Genomic DNA, 21,899 nt, shown 5'->3' on the forward strand with positions numbered 1-21,899 from the left:
AGGCAATTACCCAAAGAGAAGCTCGGTATGGAGGTCAGAGATGAGTCTCCACCCTCCCCTTCCCCACACATCCTGCATCTCCCTCTCTCCCCATGAGGCAGTTCCATCCTGGCTTGGCATCCTTTCCTAGACTTGCTCATGGTACCTGTGCCCTTGAGTTACCTGGGCCTGGGTGCAGCCAGGCTCCCCCAAACTTTGACAGGCCATCTGAATTGCCTGGTTCGCACGGGCAAACTGTGTGGGCTCCACCAGCCCTTGCTGTCCAGCTTGGCTGTTGGGGTCAGAGACGCCCACCAGATATGCAGCCTGGGGAGAGAGAGGAGGGGGGATGAGGAATACGGAATATTCCTCAGGTGGGAATCGAACAGTGATAGTGGGGACAAAGGGGAGTAGGAGGAAGGTTAGCGGCCAGGGTTCTATGTGAGTGGAGATATATTAACAACTACAGCCACACTGTGTAAAAGAAAAAGCCTCTCCTGTTTTGTTAAATGTCTTCAAACATTTTTTAAGGTGAAAAGTATTGCTTACTGTAAGTAGTAGTAAAAAAAAAAGTTTGAAAGACACACACCCATGTAAATCCTCTGTTAATGACATACTTCTAAAACTGTGGAGGTTGTTGGGCTAATTAACATTTATAACACCTCCAAGCTTCAGAGATTTCGAAAGAGGGAAAGGATGGGTATAATGGTTGCCAAAAAATTTTTTTATGATTAGAAGACCATCATAAAGTTTGATTGGTATTCAATCAACACATGGTAGCTTTGCTTTCTCTTCTTTATGCCTTTCTAGAAGTAAGTCAAGCCATACAGAGCGGGCCACCAACAGACCCGGGCAGAGGGAGCTGGAGAAGCTGCGGGAGCCGAAGGTGGGCTTTCAGGGAAGCAGTGTGAGATGATGAATTCTCAAGCCCGTTTTTTTTTAAGGATTCAGATACTAAAGCAAAATACTCGGGGCCGGCCCCGTGGCCGAGTGGTTAAGTTGGTGCGCTCCGCTTGGGTGGCCCAGGATTTTGCTGGTTCAGATCCTGGGTGCCAACCTAGTACCGCTCATCAGGCCATGCTAAGGCGGCATCCCACATGCCACAACGAGAAGGACCCACAACTAAAATATACAGCTATATACTGGGGGGATTTGGGGAGAAGAAGAAAAAAAAGAAGATTAGCAACAGATGTTAGCTCAGGTGCCAACCTTTAAAAAAGAAGCAAAATACTCTCTGAGCTAATAGGTTGTCTTCATAATGTAGAAAAAGGCAAAGTTAAGTGGTGATTCAAGAAAATTTAGTCACTGGTACTATTTTAATAAAGTAATAATTATGTGAAATGATTTTCATATGCTAATTTGTATATACCAAGAAAGCCAGGACTGGAAAAGGCCCAATGGCTGGATAGCATAATTATAACCCAAAGCACCAGAGTTTGGGGGTGACAGTGACCGAAATTGTTGGTGTTCTATGACTGCTGACAAATGTCTCCACTGCAGGAGGGGAAAGAACCCCAGTTTCCAGAGTTGGCTTTGCAAACACAATTTCCTGATTTATCTACGTGTGTGTCAGGCCGTGAGGAGCGGGCAGGGAAAGCAGGGGCACTCCAGGATCCATCTCGGGAGAATAACCTGTGCGGCTGCCTCGGTGAAGCCACAAAGGGCCTTGGAGGCGGTGGCAATGGCCTCCCCAAACTCCGGCAAGTTTCCGTTCTTGGCATTTTGGGAGATGCCAGTCATGGCCTCACCTAGTACCTGAGAAACAGGGGATCAGGAGAGTCAGCTGCTGTCCTCAGAGGGGCAGGGCAGCCCCTGCTTAGTTCCACCTTCCTGCCCTCTGCCCTCTGGGTTTCTGGCTCCACGCACCTTTGAGTTCTCCATGACACTGTCCAGGCAGCCAAAGTAGGACATGTCATTGACGGGCTGCACTGGGTTCTCTAGGAGCTCCCGGACCGTCTGTGTAGGGGAGGGGGAAGTGAGATCCAAGACACCCCCTCACCCCCAAACCCAGACCCCCTTCCTCAACCTCAACCCCATTTGGCCTGTTGAGTGTCCACCTCCAATTCCCGCAGGGCATTGTCGCACTCTTTCTGGCCCGGTGCCTGCTGGGTGCACATGGTGATGAGCTGATTGATACTGTCCGTCACTGCCCTGGGGGGAACAGAAAGTTGAGTGAGTGAGTGCACAGGTCAGCATTCCTGGCTCCTAGACACATGGGAAGTTTCTATAGCAATTTCTCTTTTGTCTGTACCACTCCTAAGGTGGGGGCTTCTCATGAAATGTCCCCTCCCCCGTCTGTTCAACATTCTAGGGCTGGGCTTCCCAGCTCCTACATACCGGGCAGCTGCAGCCAGCTGACTCTTGAGATTGGGGGCCGCAGGGTCTGTGGACAGGGCCTTGGCAGCCAGAAGAAGTTTGCTTGAAGACATAGAGATGCCCTTCAAGTTGGACACGACCTGGGCTCGGTCCTCCTGGCTCTGTTGAAGGTGAGAAGGTCAACATATTGTCCAGTCCTTTCTTATCTGTCTCTAAAAGGATCTTCTGTCTCAGACACTTAAGTGCTACTACAGATTGGGGAGGGGAGGGGGCAGGAGCAGGTCAGGACTCTATGGTCACACAGGTGCCTGCTCTTTGACTCCTGAACCAGACCCTGTGCCTCTTTATACCGGAGCCTGTCCTGCCATCTCCACGCCAGCTTCCAGGAAGGTGTTGAAGTCCTGTCCAAATCGGCCTGAGGCTCGAGCCAGGTCCTGAGGGCTTCCCCGAGAGGCCTGCACTAGCTCTGTGGCTGCCTGATTCAGCCCAGCAGCGGCTTCATTCAAACGGCTCTGAGCTTCTTGAAATGTCCCGGTGCTGGGGGGGAGCTGCAGGGCCAGAGAGAAAGTCGGATGCAAGAATGGTGAATGATGCAAGGGAGAATTTGGTACAGGAGCGCTGGGAGATGGGCACAGAGTAATGAAAGGGGTAAATCTGGGACCTCAGGGTCAAGGAGAGGGCTAAGGTGGAAGGAGAAGCTTGGACTTCTTCGGCTCCTATGTTCCCCCGACACCCCCATCCTCCTACCGAGTCACTCAGGAGTCGCTTGCTGGCATCTCCCACTGCTCTCAGGGCATTATCCACATCTCGCTGGCCAGGCAGGCAGCTGACACAGCGGTTCAGCGCCTGGGTCACGGCTTTAGCCACCTGAGTGGGAAAGGAGATGCGGGTTGCCAAAATGGAAACAATTTGGGAGACCTCCTCCTCTGCCCATGGCACCTGGGAGATAACTGCTCCACTGCCTCTGAAAGCGAGAGAGGAAAGGGGGTGTTGTAGCTGAAGAAGCTGAAGTTAGGGTATCAAGTGATAGTGATCAAACTTCCCCAGACCCGGGGTTTAGCTAGGCCCCCGCCTCAGTCTAACTGAGACACTTCTACCAGGACAGAGAGAAAGCACGGAATCTAGAGAGCTCTCAAGAGCAGAATGAAATGTCTGTCCATGTGGATGAGACTTTGCCCTAGTCAGCGTGCGCTTTCTGATGGGATCTGCGGAGAGGGCACAAGTGGACCCTTCCCAATACCTGACCTGGGCAAGCCGCTGCTGGCTCTCAGGGTCCCCTGGATGGCCAGCTGCCTTTTTCGCCTCCTCGATGAGGCTGCTGGCCTTGTCCAGGACATCACTGGCCGTATCAAGCACAATGGCCTGCACTGCAGGATCTGATGTCAGCGCAGCCACACCCCGAGCAGCCTGGGCCAGTGACCGCAGCCCACCTGCCACATCCCGAGCTGCAATGCCTGGGGAGACAAGGAGAGAGGCAGGAAGGGAGAAGGCAGCCTACCGCCAGGCCCTGATCCCAGTGGTTTCCTCTGTCAGCCCCATCTTTCATCCAGCTCCTATTCCCCATTCCCCTTGCCATGGGCCCCACTCCTAGCCCTCCCCATGTACCTGCATAATTCTCATTGCCCTGGGCGACCTCTCCCAGCAGCTGGGCCATGGCGGAGCTCACTGCTTTGGTGCTGTTGCCCAGGTCCTGGGCACATTTCTCCATCTAGGGATGAAGGGGGAGACTCAGGGGCTCAGGTACAGGAGGAACTGGGAAGAGGGAACTTGAGAAGCTACTTGGGGACAGATAGCAGTTTAAATGAAGGTTTTGGGCAGCTCTGGGGCACAGATGGGAAGGAAGACTTCAGGGTTTGAGTAAGAATGAGGTCTTAAGGATACTTACAGTCTCCCCAGGTAAGGGTTTAAGCTTGCCATCCCGAGCTGCTGCCTTCACTTCCTGCAGGTCTCTTTCTAGATTCTGTACCACACTCAGTGCAGAATCCATCTCCAAAGGCCCACATGCTTCCTGAGCCTACAATGATGTGGGGGTTTGGGGTGTAAGAGATACTGTTGTGTCGCACACTGATGCCTCAGGTTACACAGTTATCCCGGTTTTAGGTTATTCTGCACAAATTCCCCATCATCCCAGGACTATACCCTCATCTTCCAAAAAGAGAGCCAGCTCCCATACCTTCTGGGCAGCAGTACGGAGTTCAGCCAATGCAGTGCCGAGGTTTTTAGCACACTGACTCAGCTGCATGGCAGAAGCCTGGTCCTGAATTGTTGGCACTGAGGCCTTGGCAGCGGCCACCATCTTCCCACCTGGCTGTAGGGAAACGGGTAGGCAGATGAAGTACCATCCTCCCTCTGGGTCTGGGGACAGGGACTGATGACGGTCAGGATGTGGTGAGCACTGGGGCTCAGTACTGGGAAAGAGGCTATTGGCAGAGGTTTAAATTGTGGGAGATCCAGGGGACTGATAAGGGGGGAAAGGGTCTGGTCTGAGAGGTGGAGAGATTGTGCCTTGCCTGAAGGAAGCTTTGGCTGGCAGCAATGAGGGCTAACTGAGCACTGGGACTGTCAGGCTGAGCTTGGCTCCCTCGGACACCTTGCACCAGCAATGGAATCTGCTCTGCCACAGCCTGTAGGGGAAAATGTCACGAGAGCCATCCCCCCACAGGCTGGGGGAAAGTCTCCCTCCTCCCACACCTCCTCCCGCCCCCGACACACTTCCTGGAGTCTCACCTTGCAGCTCTGCACCAGCAGAGGCTGGGGGCCAGCTGAGGCTTTGGGGGTGGAGGCTGCATGTTGGGCAGCAGCGATGGTCTGTGTAGCCGAGGCTGCAGCCTGCCTGGCTGCGTGCTGTGAGGACAGAGGAGTTGGGACAAGCCCCAGGCACTCCTGTGCCCAGTCCCTGGCCTGCCCTGCCCAAGATGTCCTCCAAGGAAATATTACTTGACTCTCTCCACATGGCCCTCCCAGTCTCAGTCCTCCTAGAGCTCTCTTGCTCCTGGTTCTCTCCCAGCCTCACCTCCAGGCGCTGCACCAGCTTTTTCTTGATGGCGTTCTGTGCAGCCGCATTGGTCGCCATGCGGAGACCCTCAGCTGCCTCCCGCAGCCGCTGCTGCTGTTCCTCACTGTCGGGGTGGGCGGCTGCTCCCTGAGAGAGGTGGAGAGGCAAATGGTCGTCACTCCCATCCCTGTGGACCCTAAATGAACTCTGCTCTAACCCCTCTAGACTCAGACTGATTTTCCTGAAGTGATTTCTAATATCCCCATTGAGGTAATCATGTGGAGACGAGCTGCCTCAGGCAGGCAAATGGGAAGCCTCAGGGGGACCTTGGCTTCCCTTTGGGATGCTGAAATCCCTTCTTTAACTGGAGTTTTTCCTTCTTCCCCTCTTTGGGGGGGGCATACTTGTTCCCCTACTCCCCACGAAATACCATTAGCAAATGGGGGTAAGCAGGGCTCTCTGGGACAAGGGGGACTCAGTTTAGAGCAGGGATCTCAGGAATACCAAAGCAGAGGGCTCCTGCAAACCAAGGAGCCCCAGAGCCCAGGGGCCTGGAAATCTTCTGGCTTCTTCCTGATGTTCCTCTGCACCCTTGTGTCCCACTGTCTTTCCCTAAACTGCTAGCAGCAGAGCCCTGGGGACTGAATGCCCTTGTGCATTCACAGGAGAGACCAGGAAGCAGACAAATCCCAGGCAGGTGGTGGCAGCAAAATAAGGAAAAGTGGGACCAGCAGACCTTGGACTTAGAGGGAGAGAAAGGGTGCAGCTGCCTGTCAGTCACAGAGCACTCTGGGAGTCACACTGGCGGGAAGTACTGACTCCCTGAGTGCTCCTATACTTGTGCTCTTGGATTTTCCGCTTTGCCTAGGTCTCTTCCATCAGATGAGGGTGACCATCTGGACCGTTCCACTTCCCTTCAGGGCCCAGCCTAGGGGTCTGCACAGAAAGCTCTGTACCTTGGCAGCCTCCACCATCTTGGCTGTGGCATCAGCCAGGATCTTGGCAGCGCTTAACAGCTTGCGGGAGTTCTCCAGGTCACTCTCCCCCTCGGCATCAGCCTTGATGGCGTTGACCAGGTCAGAGGTGGCTTGGGCTAGGATGCGGGCCTGTCGCACCATCTCACCTGAGAGGACCCGGCACAATCGGGTAAGGAAGCCAGAGACACTGAGAGGGTGCCAGGGTGGGTAGACAAGGTAGACGGGGCTTTTTTGGACAGTAAAGAGACTGGCAAAAGTTCTCAAAGTAATTTCCCTGGAGTTATTGTTTTCTGGGTTTAGGATCTCAGAGAGGAACATTTCCCAATGGGCTTTGACGGGAGGAAAGACACTCTCCAATGGGTATTTTCAGCAAATAGTCTTGAAAGGAGAAGGCACTCTTTGTGAAGGCTTTTGGGGGTGAGGGGTGGAGTGGAGTGGGTCAGGCTATCTCCTAATAATGCCACTTTCCATCTATTTGTGTGCACACTTTGGTATATTCTTCAAACATGCCGAGGCAGGCTGAACGGGGATTATATCCCTGCTTGACAGATGGGGAACTGGAGGGCTCAGAGAGGGTCAACACCCAGTCTACTGGGTGCGTCCTTAGTGGGAGGTGGCGGGCCTGCAAGGGACTGTCCAATGGGCTCAGGGAACCTCACTGAGTTCTTCCTCTTCCCAGGAGTGGTATCCTTACCAGCATCACCCATGGAGCTGAAGATGTTCTCAGTGACAGTAAGGATGGTGTCAGTGGCCTGGTCATAACGGCCAGCAGGCCCGGCCCCTGTGGCATGGGCCTTCACATGCTGCAGCAACTCATTCAGGGCCTGGGTGACAGCTGTGGCTGCTGCTCCTACGCCCCGCAACAGCTGCTCATCCTCTGTAGCTGCCTGGGAGGCGGACACACAGCCCTCCACGGCTTTGGCCACCAGTCGTCCGGCCTCCACCAACTGCTCTTGGCAGACAGGTGAGCTGATGGTAGGTGCCACCACCTGTGGGCAAACCGAGTGTCAGAGATGGAGGCAAGGGGAAGGGGTCGTGAGGTGGGGTGTTTGTGGTGTTCACAACAGTCACTGGGTTGGGTAAGGAGGCCTCAGGAGCCAAAAAGATAAAATGAGAGGCTCTTGTGTGTATGGCAGCGTCAGCCCTTGGCATAGGCAAGAGCAACCTTTGCAGCTCACCTTAGTACAGGCCACCAGCTGGGAGGTGGACAGGGCACACTGTGTGGCTGCAGCAATAACCTGGGTCTGAAGCCCCGAGTCCTCTGTCCGCTGGGCTACACTCTTGGCCTTGAGGACCAAGGCAGCTGCAGCACTTGCCACTGCCTTGGCTAGTTGCATCAGCACGTCCTGTGAGGAAACAGCAGTCAGCAGGGTCTGAGATGGGGCTTGGGATCCATGGACCCTTTCCAGAGGCATAGCTGTTTCATTATTCCCACTGACTCCAATCACAGGACAGTGTCTGCAGAAGCAACCAGAATCTACCCCAAACCCCTGCCTTGAGCACCCAGTAGGAAAGAACCCTCACCAAGGAACAAACGCATACCGAGAGAAACAGAGCCTACACCAACGGGAGAAATGCGAGAGGCGGATACACTCGGATGGCGATGGGGAGGGAGGGGCAGTGCTGTTACAATGGGATGGAGAGGGGAGGTACCTCTTGGGGTCCCTCCCACCTCCAGCTTCTTTTCTCCATTTCTTCTCAACTTTGGTTGGAAGCAGTCACCCTGGAGTCTTGGGAACAGGTCCCTCTACTACCCTCCCTGATCCCATTCTCCCAAGCCTGGACTGTGCCATGCCTCCCCATCTCGCATCATGTTCTGCTCTCCCAGGAGGCTGGGGGAGAGGTGCAGAAGCGAGTATATGCGACTCAGAGAAGACAAAGCTGGGAACGCCCAGGCCAGAGGCCGTTACCGTGGGGGGATCAGGGGGAGATCGAACCCCAGCCCCTCTGGGTGCACATATCTGCGTGGGAAATCCAGGATGACAAGTCAGCTGAGGAAAGTGGCATGGGGTGGGGAAGAGGGGAGCTAGAGGAACAGCTTCCTTGGGGTGGTATGGTCTAAAGGACTGGACTGGAGGGGGTTTCAAGATGTCCTCAAGTTGGGGCAAGGGCTACGTATGGGGAAGATGGAAAAGATGACAGGAAGCTAAAAATATCACCAGTAAGGGTCAAGGGTGAACTAGGAGGTTAAGTGTGGATTCAGGGGTTCTGAATTCTCATCCCCAAAAAAGAAGTGTCATCTCCTGGAAACAGAGGTTCAGGTTGGCTCTGAGGGGTCAATTTACAGTAGCAGGACTAGGACCTGGATTCAGGATCAGAGGTTACCTCGTGGAAGCTGGGGTTCTGGGGGTTGGGTAAGTCACCAACCTGGAAGTGTGGGTCAGTATCACTTTCCCCAATTTGCTGCAACAGCTCCCCACTGGCCTGGCCCACGTTCCCAGCTGCTTGCAGCAGGTTCTGACGGGGCTGTGGAGAGTGAACACCAGTCAGAAGCTGCCCAATCCCTGCCCACATGTCCACGGGTCCTACATGCCCACTGGTCCCACTCTTCCATCCTGCAAGTGGACTGCCCCCTTCTCCTTGGGCTCAAACCCTCTCTCCTCCCTAGCGCCAACCCTGTGGCCCCTGACCTCAGCACTGGCTGGCTGGGCACTGCGCAGCAGTTCGGACACTGCCCCCGCAAGGCCCTTCGCTGCCTGCAGCAGGGGCCGGCCACTGCCTCCTTCATCCTCCAGCAGGGCAGCCAGCAGCTTCACACCACGGGACATCTCCGTCAGGTTGGAGGAGATTGTGGTGACTGCACAGCCCACTGCGGTATAGTCTGTCTCTGCAGGGTCCCCTGAGGGGAGGAGGAGGAGGAGGAAGAGGAAGAGTAAGAAACAGAGCAGGCCAGACGATGGACTGAGGAGGAGCACAGTCACAGGCAGTTAGTCACGCACACACGTCCTGAGAGAGATGCACACACACAGCCCCTTCCATGAGTCGAGGTGCAGTCACACTCCGAGTCAGTCGCACTCATGCTTGCACATGCTCACCCTCCCCTCTTCCCCCCACCACACACAAAGAACTCGGCATCCAGCCCACCTGCTGTCAGGTTCACCACGGAGGCAGTACCGGCTGTGATGGCATCTACCTGGGAGTGGATCTCATGCTTTGACTCATCCATCTTGTTCTTCCGCCAGGCCTTAGAGGCCTGAGAGAGGGAAACAAACCTCAGGATCTGCTCTGGTTTGGTAGACCCCAACCCTGTTCCTTGCAGTCTCAGCTTCAGTACCGATGGCCTCTCCATCCCACACTCACAGCATCCTGGCCCAGAGGGGGCAGAGTGTCAAAGTCATCCAGAGTGGCCTGGGCAGCCTGCACAGCCTGCATGCTAGAGTTGATGGTTCCAGTGAGAGCCTGCTGGGCTGAAGTCTACAAGACAAGGATAGGAGGAACAGGGAACATTTAGAGGACAGAGAAGGTAGAAGAGAACCTAAGGCTAGGGAGAGGAATACAAGCAGGGACATGGGAAAAGACTGCCTAACTCCTGGCTAGGCCCAGCTGAGGGGAAAGGCCTGATACTGTGGGGCTAGTAGGGGCATTCTTACCAACGGAGGCATGTGTCCTCGGTGCATCTGGCCACTGGTAATCTGCTGCTGGGCAGGTGGCATGCTGCCCACCTGGAAGTTCTCAGGACCAGAGGCTCCAGAGCGCATGATGGCAGGCAGGGCCACAGAACCATGCTCCACTTTCCCCACTCGGTTATACTGCTGCTGAAGGACTGTTGACCTAGGGAGGGGACATCCTGGGGAGCAATGAGACGACTTCTTCCCCTCCTCCCCTTCCCGCCCAGCCCTACTGCCTCTGCAGGTCCCGTGGTCCGGGGCTGGATGAGGTCTCATTACAGCCTGTGACTGGTTACAGAACCATCCTAAGGATTCCCTGTCCCCAGCAGTCCTTGAAGTCAAGCCTTGCCCTCCCTGCCCCTGAAGGATGGGATCAGCCCAGATCCTTCATACTTTTTGGGGGACACCGAGTCCTCCAGCATTGTAGACTCCTCGTCTCCCTCCAGCCCAAAGTGATCCTTGCTTTTTTTCTGTAGGAAGAAAAAAGGAACAAGAGTTAAAGAAGAGGGAAGGACGGAAAAGGCAGCCTCTTTCTCCAATCAGCCACTTCCCAGAAGCCAGGTCCCCATTTCCAAAGGACTGGCTTAGGGAGAAGGCAAGGGAGAGAAGGAGAAGGCTGGGGCAGGCAGTACTCACTTTCTTAAGGATGATATCGATGTAGCCGGCAATGAGCTGTGCAATCTGCTCCCCCTCAGTTGTCTGTACTGAGTAGTAGCCATCTTGATAGTCTCCAAAATCCTAGGGAGACAAGGTTGGGGCTGGGTGGGCAAGCTTGAATCTACCCAGGACAGGAAAGGGTAGGGTGGGAGCCCCAGGGTGGAGCCAATAAGGGTGTCTTCTCATGCTAACAGCCCTCCAGGAAGAAGCCTGCCTTTCTTCAATCTCCTATTTCTTTATTTTCCTCCTTAGACAGAAGTATTTTATTTCTGCGGAGTGGCCTTTATGCTACATAGTTTCAAATACATGCCATTTAGGAAGTCTCTTTTCTCTCACCCTGATAATAAAGTAGGAAGATACAAACATTTATCGTTAAATGACCATAATTGAGGGTTAGCACTAATATCCAAAGTGGAAAAATAGCCTTTGGTAGTTTCTCTTTCTCAGTGGAGCACTTCATCAAGGTGGTGTTAGTTTTCAATTCATAACACCAAAATAGAAAGCCAGAGGGGAAAACTACGTATATAGTTGCTGCTAAAAGAGGGGAGGCTTGTTTTTCTTTCTTTCTTTCTCATTTTTCTTCCTTCTCTCGAAGCTTCCTGTGAGCTCAGCTTGCTGGTTACAGTTTTGTTGTGTTGATTTTAAAGAATGTTTTATTTAAGCATCACTCACTCTCCAGGAGAGAATTTCCCCCCTACTTTAACCTTCATGTTCCTGCAATAGTTCTGAAGTTCTCCTTTCTTCTGGCGTCACATTCAGTGCACCTGCCCCAAGGGAGGGGGAAAGACCCCTGCAGCTGCCCCTTCTCTGAAAATTCTAAAGTCCTTTCTCCCAGGAGCCCCAGGCTCACCAGGGTGAAGCTCTTGGGAGAGGCAGCCCAGCGTTTGATGTTGGTGAGGTTCCATTCCTGGATCACCTCTTTGGTCTTCTCGTCCACTCGCATCACACACTCCTTAGTGATGCCCAGAAGCCTGGGCACCAGCTTGTTTTTTCCTTTCATCTTTTCCTGTAAGGCAGAGGTTGTCGTTGGTGTCAGAGGTTGAACGAGAAGCGAATGATCAGATCAGATCAAGACCACCAGGGGGTGCTGAGGTGGGCAGGAGTGCTAAACCAGGGTGTCTATGGATGGACCAGGACAAGGCCATTTCAAAGAAAGGGGAAGGGATGGAAAAGACAGGGCGGGGAGGGAAGTGGTGGAGGAGGACTGTCACCAGGCAAGTTTTCACAAGGTCAGGGCGTGGCAGAGAACAGGACTCTTGGGGGCTTATGGGAAATGTGACTGAGGGCAGGGCCAGAGACTTTCAGAGAGGAAAGGGCAAGCACAGGAAATCAGGAGGGCAGTGAGAAGGATCCACAGCCCACCTTAACCAGGAAGAAGGAGACGCCGTATGTCTTGAGAGAACGGGCTAGCTTCACGTAGCGTACCTTGGCTTCGATCTCACTTATCTGCCCACAATTCTTATGTGCCTTAGAGTATGAAATGGGGAAAGATTTAGTAAAATATGTGGATAATATCACAGACAAGGATTTAAGTTGGGATGCTAAGTATAAGGGGAGCATATCACGGGGACACAGGAAAAGGTCAGGAAGTGCAGGATATGAGAAATGGAGAGGGTGATGGGATGGGGGCGAATAAAGGATATGCAGAAGCAAGGATTCAAGGGATAGAGTTAAGGAACTTGCAGACATCCTGGAGACATGAATGGATAGTTAGGAAGTAGAAGGTCAAATAGAAGGCCTTTTGGGCTGAGTATTCAAAGAGCAAGGATAAAAACTTACATTTGTACAAAGATATGCTTTTCACAGTATAGGCAGTCATGTGCTGTATAATGTTCTGGTCAACAATGGACTGCATGTAGGACGGTGGTCCCATAAGATTACTACCATATGGCCTAGGTGTGCAGTAGGCTACACCACCTAGGTTTGTGTGAGTGCACTCTATGATGTTCGCACAATGACGACATCGCCTAAGGACACATTTCTCAGAATATATCCCCGTTGTTAAGCGATGCATGACTAACTTCACGTATACTATCTCACTGATGCTCCAATCAATCCTATGCAAGGCAGGCACTGTTATCCCACGTTAGAGGTAAAGAAATGAAAACAAGAATACGGATTTGAATTCCACACCAAATGCAGTAATGGAGCTGAGACTAAAAGCCCAGGTCTTCTGCTTTCTTGGCCAGGAGAGGTAGGAGGACAGCTTGGTGGGTGGAAGTGGGCGAGCAGGAGAAGGGGAGAGGGCGGGGTCCATTTAGTCAGTAGGATTAAGTAGCAAGGCTCCCGGGTCATTCCAAACACTCTCCCCTATCCCCATTCACCTGGAAGATTTTACGCTCTCCCTTCTGCTTCACATACTCCTTGGGCAGGAAGTCCTTCAGGCTATACCAGAAAAGGGAGGGTCAGCATGTAGTGGACAGCATCAGGGATCTGTGGGCCATGGACTATGGGCCTAGGGGTGTGAGGAAATGTCTAGGACAGTGTTATCTTTGGGGAGCTGGAAGACTGAGGGAATAGAGTCTGGATTGTCCATGAAACTACGGTGACTCAGCATTAGCTCTTGAATGCAGCCTGTCTCTCCCTCCAGGGAAAGGGACTGAGGGAACTTGACTCGGAGGCTCAGTCCCTGAGGGAAAGAGGATCTAAAGCACCATTTCAGGGAACCAAGAGCAGAAGGAGCTCACTAGAAGGATGACCACATATCCAGGAAGCTGCGAAGGCCACATCAAACTGTGCACTCTGAGAAACATCAGGGCAGGAGACTTGTGGGACTTTTTAAATCTCATGTTCCTTATGAGGGAAAATGTGCCCTGTGTCCCTGTGGCTACTAAAATTCTTCAGAGAATCTCAAAAAAGCTACATGCTTGCCTTAGAAGTAGGAGGCAGGATAGAGATTTTAGACTACAGTCATATTCCACATGGGGCCAGGGAAGAGATAAAGGGCCGATGGAAGCTAAATAGCTACGCATGTGGGCCAAAACCTGGTACCTCGAGAGAGGAAACAGGGGAAGAAGGACTGGATGGAGACAGGCCCATTGGGATCTCAATGGCAGGGAGTCCCGGGACCTGACATGTCGGATATAGGACTGAGTCACTCACTCAAGGAAGCCAGCCTTGTGCTTCTGCTCATTGTGGGGTCCAAACTGGATCTGGCATTGGAAGCCAGCAAACTCACAGGCCTTGTCGAAGGAGACAGGGTGGGAGCCATTCAGAATGTCATCTCGTGCCTGGAGGGCAGAGGAAAAGAGGTGGATGTTGTGTAGGCGCAGGGATGCCCTTACTGTGCTTCTGCCCTCCCCTACCTCTCTCGCCCCAGACAAGTCGTCTCCACACCTGCACGTAAAGAAGGTTCAGCTGGACGGGGTCCCGGGAGTCCACATTCTGGTCTGAGTAGAAGAATTTCCTCCGCAGTAGAAGCGTCTCGTGCTCCTCCACTCCCTGTTCCCTCAATGTCCGGCCATGGTCCAGCCAGTTCACTGGGACACAGAGAGTCCCCTCAGTGCCAAGCCCCCAAGGTCCCTGTGCTGTCTGGTCTCTGGCTTTTTGTTTATTTCTTCATTTCCTACTTCCTCTCGCTGAAATGTTAAGTTCTGTGAGTGTAGGACTTTATTGCTGATGCATTCCAGTGTCTAAAACAGTACCTCCCAACAGCAAGTGTTCAATAAATGACGAGTACACGACTGCCCCTGCCACCCTGACCAGTCCCAATGCCCTCTTTTTTCCATTTCTGCTTACACTCATCATCTGTGTGCAATTTCTGCTTTAGTTTCTCCATCTTCTTTTCATCTCGCAGCAGTGTCTTGTCCTTTCGTAAGGTCCCTGTCACCTCCTCCTTTTTCTCTTCCATCAGCTCTCGAACCAGTGAATATTCATCATGGTTGGTGATGCCTCGGGGAGGAGGACAGGTTGGTAGCACCCCCAGCCCTGAATCCATGTCTTTTGGCAGAGTTGGAGCCTCCCGCCCGAGCCCTTAGCCCCACAGAGACCCTTTACCAATGCGGGCACAGATGGTCATGAGCATGTCGGTGACGGTCTTAGAGTCATCCACCATGATAGTCTTTACAGTTCCATCTAGCATACGGATCTTCAGGGGTCTCTGTTTCTTCCGGTACTCCATGGTGTCCTGTTGGGGCAGGAAAAGGAGGTAGAGGCCCACCTTAAGCTGATGGTTTACCTCCTTTTTACACGGCCAGAGGGGAGGAAAGTAGATTATTAAAGGAAGACTATGGTGGCTCACTCAAAAGCAGGGTATTATGACTGCCCGTAATAGACACAAAGCACGGGCAGGGGTCAGAGACGAGAGACGCAGGTGCTCAGAGTAGGAAGTGGAATGGGGGAAGTTGATGGAAGAGGATGTTGGTGGTCCTTGATGAAGTGAGACTCACCCCATTTCGAAGCATGTAATAATCCAAAGCTTTTCCAGCTTCCAGCCATATACCCTTTTTGGGGTCATCATCTGACAGAAACAGCCCAAAGTCGCTGGCTAAAAGAGAGGATGGATCATCTCAGACTTATGAGGACCTCAACATGGCTGAATGGCTGCACTATTGCCCGTACTATTGCCCCAGTGACCCTGGGCCTAAAGGGGAGAGAGGGAACCAAGGAGCATAGACCTGAGGGATGAGTAGCTCTGGGGGACAAGAGGTCATCCCTCAAGGCCAAGAGCCTGGGAATGAGAAGGGACCAAGGACTCCTGCCCCAGCCATCTGGGGAGTCAGACTCACGAGGGCCAGTCAGAGCCTCTGGGATACGCTCACGAATGATGCGACAGGCGTCGTACACCATGGTAGACGGCTCAAACTGCATCGTCTTCACCACATTCCCAATGCTGATCTTCAGCGAAAGTGCAACCATGGTGGCAGCTTCTCCTCTCCAGCCTGGCTATACCTGGCCCGTGGCATCAGGGCATTAGAACACACCCTCACTGGAGGCGAGGAGGTCCCCCGCACGGAGTCCCAGGGAGGGGTGTTTTTGAAAAGCTGACCAAAGCAGATAGTAATGAGGCTGTTTTTCTTTTATTTAATAATTTTAAAGAGTGAAAGATTATTTACATCAAAAGGACCAGTCCTGTGAGGGGTGGGCACAGAGGGTGAAGGGGTGCACCTACAACACAACTGACAAACAATAATGTACAACTGAAATTTCACAAGATTGTAAATTATCATTAACTCAATAAAAATTAACTTAAAAAAAAAAAAGCACCAGTCGTAACCATCTAAGACATCTGAAGGAGAGGCCGGTCTGCAAGGTGCAGCAGCAAGTCTGAAATGCCGTGTTAACCTGAGGACACTGCCCCGTCCCTACCGTTGGAATCTAGGCCTCCCTGCTTTCTTCCAAGTTGTCTCTCTTGCCCCTTGTCCCTGCTCCTTTCCCAGCCCTGCCTCTGCCTTGTTTTCATCTTTTCCTAGCTCAGTCTTTTTCTCTCTTTGTCTCCCACTTTGTCCTGCTGGCTTTTCCCTGTCTGGGATTTTCAGAATTCTGTCCCATCATGTGACCTTCCCTCTCACAGCTTTAGCCTCCTTCTCTGCAAAATGAAGACATTGTATTAGGTAATTCCCAAGGGCTCTTGAAGCCTGCAAACACTAACTCTAGCTAGTCTGGCAGGGAGACCAAGCACTGGCTGTTCAAGCCATCCAGGCCCACTCTTGTCCCAGCTTTGCTCTAGCCTGAGATGTTGGGGGCCTCCCTAAGGAGCTTGGCCCCATATGTGGCTTCCCTGGCAGTCAAGCTAGAATTATGACTCTCTAATCCAAAGAAATTATCTAGTCAACTCTTTAATTTTGCAAAATGAGAATTAGACCCAGGGTAGGGAGGGGGAGGGTTTAAGGCAGGTCAGAGAAAGAACTCAGTTCTTCTAACTCAGTCCTTGCTCCTTCCAAGTCACCAAGTTAATACCCAATCCTCACTACAACTCCTCCTATGCTTTCTCCTCTTCAGTAAGTCCTTCTCAAACTCTGCCCTCCATCTCAGCTGCCTCCCCTGATGGTATTTCAAGTGCAGCTTGGGATACCAGTCTCACCCTGCCCGCCCCTGCCCTCCAGGCACCACCTCTTAGAGGGCTGGAGAAGCCGGAGGTGGCGGCAGGTGGCGCACAGTGCACAAGAGGACAAGTCTGCCCAGCAGCTGATGATGTGATCCAGCTCAGTACAGGGATTGGTGCCTCTTAACTGAGAATGAGCAAATTCAGGCTGCCGTTCCCCTCTTGGCATACTGCTGGTGCTGGCCCCAAGCGGGGAAAGGCAGGACTGGGGGGGAAGACTGGAAGCAGAGGTGGGGGTGTTGGGATACAGAAGGCAGCTGAGGACTAGGGAAGGTGGTAAGGGGTATGTTTTTGGAGGATGAAGTGGCTAGAAGGATAGGGTGAGGAGGACTGAAAATCTAGGTGGAAACCGGAGACAGGAGGCAGATGTGGGAAAGGTCTGGATCAGGGGTCTGATGGGTCATTTCTGACCTTATAAACAGTCCAGAATCTCAAAAGAGAAGAAACCACAGCTCGCTTGCTTTCTTTACTCCCAAACAAGAGAGGACCTCCCAGTCCCCCCAGTTCCAGTTCTCTGCCCACCTCCCCGTTCCTCGGGCACCTCTCCCAGTAGCCGGACAGACCTGGCTGTGAAGTCGCTGGAGGGCTGGAGGGTCAGAAAAGGTAGAGGAGTCAGAGGAGCTGAGGGTGGGACTGAAAGGACCCTCCACGCTAAGCTGAAATTGCATGTCTCCCCCCATTTCCTCCGGATATATGGACGCCCCCTTCTTCCTCAAGCACGGAAACCTCTGGTGAGACCCTGATAAGGGAGTTGAGTCATGCCTACCCTTACTCCCAGGCTGGTTCTTAGTGGACATCTACACAGCTACAAGAGGGAGTTGTGGAGTGAACTGGGGGTGATGAAGGTATAAAACAAGGGCCCCGGGAGCATGGGGTAAGCTATCCGGTTCCTGCTCTGGCCGGAGAACTTTGCTCCCATTTCCATCACGTTTTATGGAACAGCAACAACGTCCCCCATACCCCCTCCCAGGGAACTCCTCCTCCCTCAAGACATTCCTGGGATGCATTCCAGAGGAGTTGGGCAATCGGGAGTGGGAGGGGGGCATGGAGGACAGGAGGTCAAATCCCAGCAAGGAATGGAATGTAAGTGTACTGGGGGTAAGGAATTTGGGGTACAAGGAGAATACAGTCAGAGCAGATACCCACAAAGGAGCTACAGAAAGATAGGAGTTACAGAGAGGGACAAAGGGAGAGAGAAAGCTCAAGACAGAGTCATAATGTAAGAGGGCTGGGGGAGCAACACTCAGTCTGTTACCAAATTTGGCCTCTGAGTCTGCAACCGCGGTGGGGGGGGTGGGTTGTGGGTGAGACTGACATATCCGGCCTCGGGCTGCTGGAGGCTCATTTAGGGCTGGACTGGGCAGTTGAAAGGCTGGACCTGACCTCCCCCAACACAGCCCCTCCTCACCTCCACCCATTCTATGCATATTCATTCTCCCCAAATACACCCCAGCCCATGCACAGAGCTCTTTCCTACTAAGCTACGTACTCTGTCTCTATATAGGTTATCTCAAACATGCAGCCCCTACATAGATCCCATCATAACCACGTTATCTTCCCGTGAGGACTCCAGTACACGCCCACAGCTTCCCCACAAATACACCTCTATCAGCACACAACTCACCCCAACATCTCTCCTCCTATTATGTAGACATTCTCCCTCCACTCATCCAGCAAGAATTTCTGAGGGTCTTTGTGGGGAAGGCCCTTGGCCGGGAACTGAGAAGAGTAAGGCCTAGCCTTTGCCCTCAAGGGGCTCCCAATCAGCTGAGAGGATAAACTAAATAGAGTTATAATAGACGGCAGGATATAGTAAGAGCCAAGAGGTGTGTGCTCAGGGGAGAGATCCTTTTACGTTAGGAAAGGGGGACCAAAAAGTCTCCATGAAAAGTGTCACTTGAAGTTAGGATTTTAAACAATAACGATAATAAAAAATACTATCTTTTATTGACTATATGTCAATTACTTTGTATACATAATTTCATTTAATCCTTACAACAACCCTGCAAGGTAGGCGTCATTATTTCCATTTTTACAGATTAGGAAACTGAGGCTCAAAGAAGTTAAACACTTGTTACGGTGCTTGTCCAAAGTCACACAGCTAAAAAGTTGTGAAGCCAGGATCCGAACCCAGGTCTCTCTGACTCCAAAGCACAAGCTCTCTCCACTACGCCAGCCGGAGGTGAGTCAGGGGCAGCATTCCAGGCAGAGAGACTAGCATAAGCAAAGGTGGAGAAGCAGGAAATCAATCGTGGAGGAGCATTCAGGGAAGTGAATAGGCAGGCTGGCTGAAGCACAGGGTACCTGCAAGGAGGCAGTGATGGGGAAGTCAGGGCGAGGATGGAAAGGCAGGCGAGGACTAGGGAGAGTATGAGGAATGGTACCTACTAGGGGGCAACAGGAGGCCAAGGGAGGCTTTGAGCAGAGAAGCGGTATAACTAGAACCGGATTTTAGGAAAATAACACTGGCAGTTACCTTAGAGATTGGTTAGAATAGTGTATTAGCACAGGTGAGAGGTAATGAAGCCAGAGTTAGAATGGTGGGGAGGATGCCACTCATTACAAATTTTAAGAGGTAGAACTGACAGAACCTGATGACAGCCTGTCCCGTCAACCCTCAGGGTCCAGGGCCCAAAGTCAGGCTGGGGTCCCATAGCTGCCTGTCATCAGTAGCCACTCAGTGTCTGAGCAGCTTGAGTTTAGGTAAGGAATTGGGAAGGGGAGAAAGAAAGGATCAGGGCGCACTAGGAATGTGCAGATAAGCCTATGCTTAGGAGATGTGGTTAGGCTGTGGAAAAAAGGGCATGGGGATGTGGTTAGTACCAGGTACGGGGGCAGAAGGGATGAGGTTAGTGACTGCATTGGGCCGGAAATGGGGAAGACAAGGTGTAGAGAAAGGCTGGGGAAGATGGTAGTAGGAAAAATATATATATGATCAGTCACTGGATCAGGCTGGGGGAAGGGGAAGAATAATTATGTGGACAGCGGCTAAGTCGGAATGAAGTAGTGAGGTCAGAGGTCAGGTCAGCCTTCAGGAGGTGGAGAAGAGATGGGGCTGTGGTCAGTGGCTAAATTAGGCTGGGATGGGGGAAGAGTGAAGGGACAACAGCAGTGTCTAAGTAAAGCTGGAGTTGGGGGGAGGGTGCATGCGGTGCAGCCAGTGGCTAGGTCAGGCTGGGTACGGGATAGTGCTGTGGTCAGTGGCAGGGTCAGGCTGGGAGTGAAATGGGGGTGTGGTCAGTGGCCTGGCTGGGCGTGGGATCAGCAAGAACCAGTTTCCTCTTTGGGTTTTGTTTCCTCTTTTCTGTTTGGGGAGTGGGGGAAGGGGATATACAACTGGACTAAGAAATTAAGGAGGCTTAGAATCAGGGTATAGCAAGCATCCGGAGTACTTAGTAGCTGGGTTGGGTTGGGGGTGGGGAATTCGGCAGATGACCAGGAGGTATGCAGGTAGATGAGTGGGTGAAAATGGTGGGAAAGTGCTTTAAGATGATGGGAAAGCTCAGACTAGGGCGAGGGTAAATTAAGGTAGGATGTGTGGATTAAGGGGTGGGAAGGAAAGCAAAACTGAGGCTGGGAACAGATGGTAAGATGAACAACATGGGAGTTAAAGACAAGGGAAGTATTTTGTAAGGGGGTATGTGGGAAGGGTGTGAGATACAGGGCCAGGGAGGAGGGCTGGGGAGAAGGGCTTAATATCTGCAGACTGAGGGGAATGGGAGGCGGTGGGGCTTAACTCTCGGAGGATTCAGTCCGCTCCCTCCCTCCTGGCAACAGTGTTTCCTTGGTCAGCTTCCCCCTTAGACATCAGTCCCCTTTCCGCTAGGCAGTCCCGCACGTCTGACTAGGCCTTGTACATCTCCTAGGTCCCTGTCCCTTTGCCACCTCCTATTTTATAAACAACATAGTCCAGGAACTGCTGCCCCTCAACTGTGATGGCCACACAACCACCTTAGGTTTAGAGAGTAGAATAAAGACACTGGAATCCCAGATGCCTGCAATTCTAGCTGAAGCCCAGAACCCTAGCCTGAAATTAGTTTGTCATTTCTCTGGGCCAAAAAAGCCTCTGCGACTACATAGGAATGAGACTTCCCCTCAAAACAAGGGCCTAATCTTAAATTTTACCTGCCGGAGATCAACTACCCTGACCTCAACCACAACCCCTAAAACTGCCCCTAATTCCTAACATTAACCCCAGCCCTAAACTGTTTCCTGTTTCCTGTACTGGCTTTGACATTCATCCCTTTTCTAGTTGATGCCTGTATCCAATGCCTGATTCCTAATATTGATCTCATTTTTACCTTTAGTACCAAAGCTTCTGATCTTAACCCTAAATGTTGACCCCTAAGTCTAAGGCTTATTTGTCACTGGATTCCTGACCCACCCCTTCACGCTTTTTCCGTAATGCTGACTATGCCAACGTTCTCGTATCCCTAAAACTGAATTTCTAACCTAATTCCTGTTGTTGACCCCTAACCTGACACTGAACTGTAACTTTGACTTATCTTGGTCATCCTAAAAAACAAAATGATGACCTTAACCTAAACTTCAGCTACATAAAAGGGACCTGACTCACACCAATGACACTAAATTTTAACCCCGGCTTTATACCTCCTAAGGCTAACCTTGATTCCTAAACCCAGCTCCACTTGATCCCAAACCCACCCAAAGCCTTCCTACCCACACACCCGCTATCAGCTAACCTCAAAGCCGATCCCCGCCCTCCGCCTCACTGCCATCCCACTCCTCACCCTCCCCAAAATCCATCCCAGAACGAGGACTGCTCCCAGGAGGGGCCTGGCTACCGCAAAACGGCATACTTAACTCCGAGCCCAAGCCGAGACACAGCGGCCGCTGACCTCTCCAGCAGGACCCGCACCGGGGGACGCAAGGGAGTCGGCCCCGCCCGCCCGCCTCCCGGCCCGGCCTCGCGGCCCCACCCTGAGGCTCCGGCTCGGTCCAGTCCGGCCTACCTGCGCTGCCCGGCTCTGTGCCCCGCCCGCCGGCCCGCTACTCGCTCGTCCTCCCGGTGGCTCTCGGGCTCCGGCCTCGCCCTCCCTTCGAGACTCTCTCGGCCACTTCCGTCCCCGGAACGTCCCCCACCCGCGGGCGGCGCCCTGGCCCCGCGCTCTATGGTTGCGGGGACTGCAGGAAGCTGCTCTGGCCCCAGCTCTCGATGCTCGGGAACCCCCCGAAAAGCGGCAGTCCCTCCCCGGCAGGAAGCAAGGGTGCGGCGCAACCCGGAGAAGACGCCCCAGTTCCCTTTTACTCTCGAACCCTTCCTTTCTCTAGCTTGAGGTGAAGGCGGAGCCGGGTCCCAGAAT

The 21,899-nt window shown here is 52.7% G+C and overlaps 1 protein-coding gene across 4 annotated transcripts in view; it reads right to left on the bottom strand.

Annotated features, from left to right (window-relative positions):
* TLN1 (talin 1) overlaps window positions 1-21,791 on the bottom strand; it is a 32,130-nt gene extending 10,339 nt beyond the window's left edge. For 2 of the 4 annotated variants that reach the window (XM_046671201.1, XM_046671193.1), the window contains exons 1-35: window positions 21,549-21,791; window positions 15,260-15,422; window positions 14,921-15,018; window positions 14,529-14,658; window positions 14,271-14,423; window positions 13,869-14,011; window positions 13,635-13,762; window positions 12,857-12,917; window positions 11,895-11,999; window positions 11,383-11,538; window positions 10,512-10,613; window positions 10,269-10,345; window positions 9,858-10,038; window positions 9,568-9,681; window positions 9,352-9,460; window positions 8,898-9,106; window positions 8,635-8,733; window positions 8,178-8,228; window positions 7,446-7,613; window positions 6,962-7,256; window positions 6,247-6,413; window positions 5,309-5,437; window positions 5,023-5,139; window positions 4,806-4,919; window positions 4,469-4,603; window positions 4,181-4,309; window positions 3,901-4,003; window positions 3,541-3,749; window positions 3,043-3,162; window positions 2,646-2,843; window positions 2,317-2,456; window positions 2,037-2,130; window positions 1,846-1,935; window positions 1,612-1,734; window positions 163-306 (exon numbers count right to left, since the gene is read on the bottom strand). In XM_046671201.1, the coding sequence (XP_046527157.1) occupies window positions 163-306; window positions 1,612-1,734; window positions 1,846-1,935; window positions 2,037-2,130; window positions 2,317-2,456; window positions 2,646-2,843; window positions 3,043-3,162; window positions 3,541-3,749; window positions 3,901-4,003; window positions 4,181-4,309; window positions 4,469-4,603; window positions 4,806-4,919; window positions 5,023-5,139; window positions 5,309-5,437; window positions 6,247-6,413; window positions 6,962-7,256; window positions 7,446-7,613; window positions 8,178-8,228; window positions 8,635-8,733; window positions 8,898-9,106; window positions 9,352-9,460; window positions 9,568-9,681; window positions 9,858-10,038; window positions 10,269-10,345; window positions 10,512-10,613; window positions 11,383-11,538; window positions 11,895-11,999; window positions 12,857-12,917; window positions 13,635-13,762; window positions 13,869-14,011; window positions 14,271-14,423; window positions 14,529-14,658; window positions 14,921-15,018; window positions 15,260-15,389 (4,521 nt within the window). In that variant the 5' untranslated portion in view covers window positions 15,390-15,422; window positions 21,549-21,791. The remainder of the gene's footprint in view (window positions 1-162; window positions 307-1,611; window positions 1,735-1,845; window positions 1,936-2,036; window positions 2,131-2,316; window positions 2,457-2,645; window positions 2,844-3,042; window positions 3,163-3,540; window positions 3,750-3,900; window positions 4,004-4,180; window positions 4,310-4,468; window positions 4,604-4,805; window positions 4,920-5,022; window positions 5,140-5,308; window positions 5,438-6,246; window positions 6,414-6,961; window positions 7,257-7,445; window positions 7,614-8,177; window positions 8,229-8,634; window positions 8,734-8,897; window positions 9,107-9,351; window positions 9,461-9,567; window positions 9,682-9,857; window positions 10,039-10,268; window positions 10,346-10,511; window positions 10,614-11,382; window positions 11,539-11,894; window positions 12,000-12,856; window positions 12,918-13,634; window positions 13,763-13,868; window positions 14,012-14,270; window positions 14,424-14,528; window positions 14,659-14,920; window positions 15,019-15,259; window positions 15,423-21,548) is intronic. The other 2 variants (XM_046671213.1, XM_046671207.1) reach the window with 1 other exon arrangement.
* Between the last annotated feature and the right edge of the window lie 108 nt (window positions 21,792-21,899).

This window comes from Equus quagga, chromosome 1 (assembly GCF_021613505.1).
Source record: "Equus quagga isolate Etosha38 chromosome 1, UCLA_HA_Equagga_1.0, whole genome shotgun sequence".
Taxonomy (NCBI): Eukaryota; Metazoa; Chordata; class Mammalia; order Perissodactyla; family Equidae; genus Equus; species Equus quagga.